This window comes from Neophocaena asiaeorientalis, unplaced genomic scaffold (genome assembly GCF_003031525.2).
Source record: "Neophocaena asiaeorientalis asiaeorientalis breed wild unplaced genomic scaffold, Neophocaena_asiaeorientalis_V1.1 C49006590, whole genome shotgun sequence".
NCBI lineage: Eukaryota > Metazoa > Chordata > Mammalia > Artiodactyla > Phocoenidae > Neophocaena > Neophocaena asiaeorientalis.
In genome coordinates, this window is record NW_020185140.1 from 1 (window position 1) to 3,272 (window position 3,272).

Consider the following 3,272-nt stretch of genomic DNA (forward strand, 5'->3'; position numbering starts at 1 on the left):
TTAGGGGGAAGACTGGGAGCTTCAGAGCCAACAGTAGAGCCAGCTGAATGATCCAGCCTTCTAAGCAGCTTAACCTAGCACTCCACATCCATTAAGAGTCAGTGTGGGGTGAGAAGTGGAGTCAGAAAGAGTGAGAAAAATGTGCGTCCTGAAAGGCAAGGGACTCCAAAGCATTTCAAGGAGGGGGTAATAGAGTGTCATACACTGAAGGGAGGTCAAGAAATCTATGAATCGGAAAATGTACATGTCTTTTTAGAGGAGCGAAATTTTTTAAGTGTCCTTTAGATTTAGGCACATGGGATAATCTTAAAGTGACAAATTGGGCGGAGTTTGGTGGAGGTGGCAATCAGAGGTAAAGCGGATGGACATCACGAGAGATGGCGAGAGTAAAGGAGCAGTCTGATGAGCACCTCCAGGGCACGTGTGATAATCACGGCCGTCCCTCCCAAGTGCTGGGACTGCTCTAGACATGGTTACTAATGGTTACTAATTACTTGGATAATTGGGGCTTCTCGTCCCGAACACTGCGTTGGCCAAATTCCGGGAGCTTGGCCCGCGGATTCAGGAAAGGGTCAGGAAAGGGTCAGGGAAGGGGGTGGGGCTCGTGCGAACTGGCGTGAAAGCGGAAGGACTAGAAGTCCTATCACGCATCGGGTCAGTTGCCGCAAGAATCCGCCCTCCAGTGCCAGGCGCTCGATTGCGCTTCCTACGGCAGCCCAGGGGCAAACGTCTCAGGCACCCGCCCAATATGGCCTCTGCTGGCGCCAAAGTGGGTGTGGTTCTCGGAAAGGCCCCGCCCCCAGAACGCTTCTCCAATGGGGGCCGCCCTCGTGTCCATGGCGACGGCGACGGCGGCGGCGGCAGCCTGCTTGCTTAAGGCGGCGCCGCCGGGATATCCAAGATAGGTGTGAACCCCGGGTGCAGGGGGAGCGGGCACCCCTCGCGATCGCCGGGGATAGCCATTCCCGTGGAACAAGGAGGCGGTACCGGAGGCCCAGCAACGCCCGGGAAGGAGCGAGAGCCGGCCGAAGGGCGGTCGTGAGCGACCAGTTGAGTCCAGCACCAGGCCGATAGGGGCGGACCCGGCAGCCCCTCCGCTCCCGGAACCTGCGGTGGGCATTGTCCGCCGGAGGCTTCCCCTCCGCTGTCAGAGCCCAGGGGGTCTTGGTGCCTGGCCACAGTGTGTCTGTATGGAGAAACTGAATCATGGGACAGGGAAAAGGCTGGCCTAGGCGACCTTTGGTCTTCAGCTCTATTTTTCAAAGTGAAGGTCCCCCCAGCACACCCAGCCATCCCCCATTACATTCAAGAACAGAAAAGCTATGGTCATGGTCCCTGCCAGCTCAGTTCAGCTCCTGCATGCACCCCAGAGTATTGTATGGAGTGATCTTGGATAATTGGGACTTGTCAGCAAATCTAACATCTCATAGGCATTCCACGGACCCCATTACCTATTTGGAAACATCCCATGCTGTAGTGGGACTGCTCTGTTCTGATGGAGCAGCAACATTCCCTTATAACACCATGAAGGTCCTTGGGTGGATTCCTGCCGTCCTTCCTGGGCCTGGAGGGAAGTCATAGACATTTCACTCCCACCCCTCTCTCCTCAGAATCTAAGAGGATGGAGCCAAGTACCTGTAAGACCAGCGAATCAGAGGAAAACTATGGTGAAGAAGAGGAATCCGAGGAGTGTGTTAAAGGGGAAGCTACCATCCCTTCTAACCCTTCTCAGCAGGCACTCTCAAAGCTGACTAATGCATTTAGGAATGGAGTTCCTTTATCCATTGTAGGCAAGAAAATACCAAAGAAAATCATAACCCCAGCTGACCCAGATGAATTAGAAGTTGGGAGGAGAAAGAGAAGGTGGAAACACAGGTAACCGTTCCCTAGACCCCCTCACTTGCCCAGCTCCAGAGAGTAACCCTCTGCCCTTCAGCAGTCGGGCTGGGATCCAAAGTCTTCCCTTTAGCCTAGGAAAGAGAACAGGAAATACAGGAGGTCATTAGCCTTTTTGTACAACAAAAACAAAATTCAGAATCACTTGGGCTGGCTTAGTTTAGAATTTCAGCACGTTTATATCATCCTGGTCTTTCCTTTAAGTGGCTTCTAGAGAAAATGAATTGCACTGTTAATCTGTTGGGTGTCTCTTCTTCTGGGTGCCTGGCAGCCCAGGGTCCTTCTCTCCTTCTGCCTGATTTCTGCTATTCCTCCATTCCAGACCCCTGGCCATCAATCTGACCAACTGCAAGTACGAGAGTGGTAAGCACCCAGCTCGTCACTCACACCACTGGGCATGAGAGGACATTTAGGGCTGCGGCTTTCACTCTGGAGGTGGTCCCCTCAATCTGCTCCCAGCCCCTGGATCTTGTTAGGCTGACCTATAACCTGTACTGAGCCTCCTGGCTCAGCTACCAGTAGCTGACACGTCACTGTTCCAGTTAGTCTCAGCAGTAGAGTAGGAATCTCCAGTTAGCTAACAAGAAAAAAATGACAAAAATCACCATCCCTCCCCCAACCCTGCCCCAGATTTTACCAGAGATGAGATGAGACCAGGTTAAAACTGTTTTTTCAAGGTAACTTTTGAGGTGGCTTCAGCAATTAAGAAAAAAGAAAAATCACCAGCTAGGTTAGTCATTTCTTCCTCCCCTCATCCCCACTGGCATCTACGGGTGCCCCAAAGTATGAGGCGCCAGTGTGACCCCTTCCGAGGGTCAGCTCTGCAGGCCAGAAACCATCCTAATTGAGAGGACTGACAGGAACAGAGATCCAGTTTATAGTTTTCTGTCAAATTTTGGAAGGACCCTGACAGCCTCATGAACTTGAAGTTGTCGCAATGGTAACTAAACTGAGGTAAGCAGAGCTGAGGTAAGAACTACCTCCTTCTTCATCCCACTCTCTGGTCAGGTCTGTTCCTTACCCAACCCAGCTGCAGTCCCAAGGTTTGCTGCCAGTGCCCAGGCTGGCTCCACTGACCTCCCTCTCTCCACAGTGCGTCGGGCAGCCCAAATGTGTGGCCTGAAGGAGGTGGGGGAGGACAAAGAGTGGACTGTGTACTGGACAGACTGCTCTGTCTCACTGGAACGCATCATAGACATGAAGAGGTTTCAGGTACAACCTCCAGACCCAAGATCCTAAAGGAACTATGCCCCAGAATGACTACTCCTACCCTTGCACCCAGGCACCCGAGGCTGCCACTCTTGGTGGCTATACCCCTATGCAGAGCAGGAAAGGCCATGGCCAGGGGCTTCTGCACCAATGGAAATATTCTCCTC

At 52.8% G+C, this 3,272-nt stretch overlaps 1 protein-coding gene across 1 annotated transcript; it reads left to right on the forward strand.

Annotated features, from left to right (window-relative positions):
* Positions 1-1,055: 1,055 nt before the first annotated feature.
* On the forward strand, positions 1,056-3,108 carry LOC112392075 (tubulin polyglutamylase TTLL13P-like; the record flags this gene model as incomplete). The annotated part of the gene is made up of 4 exons (XM_024733606.1): positions 1,056-1,112; positions 1,611-1,875; positions 2,219-2,259; positions 2,990-3,108. Coding segments are annotated over exons 2-4 (414 nt in total), but the record flags the coding sequence as incomplete, so codon positions are not given.
* Positions 3,109-3,272: the final 164 nt, after the last annotated feature.